General features: G+C 52.5%; 1 protein-coding gene across 1 annotated transcript; it reads left to right on the top strand.

Annotated features, from left to right (window-relative positions):
• Positions 1–61: 61 nt before the first annotated feature.
• On the top strand, positions 62–718 carry PHALS_02563 (Ribonuclease H-like domain; the record flags this gene model as incomplete). Its single annotated transcript, XM_024716966.1, has 1 exon — positions 62–718. The coding sequence occupies one exon, from the start codon at positions 62–64 to the stop codon at positions 716–718; it is 657 nt and encodes a 218-aa protein (XP_024582512.1).
• Positions 719–891: the final 173 nt, after the last annotated feature.

Here is an 891-nt window from a genome sequence, read left to right as displayed (position 1 = left end):
CCTCAGAATCAACGGCGGCAAAACGGTCAGTGTTCCTGCCCAAAAAGGAAACCGTTTTAATATGGAGCCGTTGATCGAGGCCCTTATCCAGTGGGTCATCGACAACAACCAGGTCCTTTCGAAGACGTTCGATGCCATCACTACTGAGCTCAGCGGCTCGTCTTATCCGAACATGCAGATGATCTACCAGTTTTTTGTGTACATAAAGAGCACGGTGGCAACCGCCGTGGTGTCAGATGTGCCGATAGTTGCCGAGGCTGCATTGGCAATGGAAGAGAAGCTGAACGTGTACGACGATTTGGTGGTGTGCGACGAAAGCGCCGTTGCATACGTTTCGGATCCCCGCTTGAAACGGTTTGCCAGTCTTGATGCAGCGACTCAAGGTGCGACCCGCGACAAAGTTCTTGCACTTGGCGCCAAATCATTCAAAAATACCCGCCACGATCGTGTTGCGCGGGAAGCAAACAAGCCGGTTTCCTTCTTTGAAAGCCTTTCGGGAGCGCAGGAGGCCGCGCGAACTGGTTCCGAGCTCACCACGGTTGAGCAGTTGGAAGAGTACGGGAAAGCAGCAGTGGCCGGGTTCAAGACCGATATTCGAAACTGGTGGAAGATGCATGAACGTCAGTGGCCCCTTCTGGCAAAGGTTGCTCGCTTCTGTATGAAATGGTCGCAACCTCTGTTCCGTCAGAGTGCGTATTCTTCGACTCCGGGAACATGATGACCAAGAAGCGAGACCGACTCGGTTCCGACACTGCTGAAGCCATTCAGGTGAGGAAGCGATTCAAGAGATACGCGGACGGCAAGCAGCGAGAATACTCCATTGCAGACAATTCCGATGAAGCCGATTACGCAGAAGAGAGTAAACCATGCATCATCAAGTTGTCATTCGTA

Source organism: Plasmopara halstedii, assembly GCF_900000015.1.
Source record: "Plasmopara halstedii genome assembly, contig: Scaffold_2061, whole genome shotgun sequence".
Lineage (NCBI taxonomy): Eukaryota > Oomycota > Peronosporomycetes > Peronosporales > Peronosporaceae > Plasmopara > Plasmopara halstedii.
This window is presented reverse-complemented; position numbering and strand designations above follow the sequence as displayed.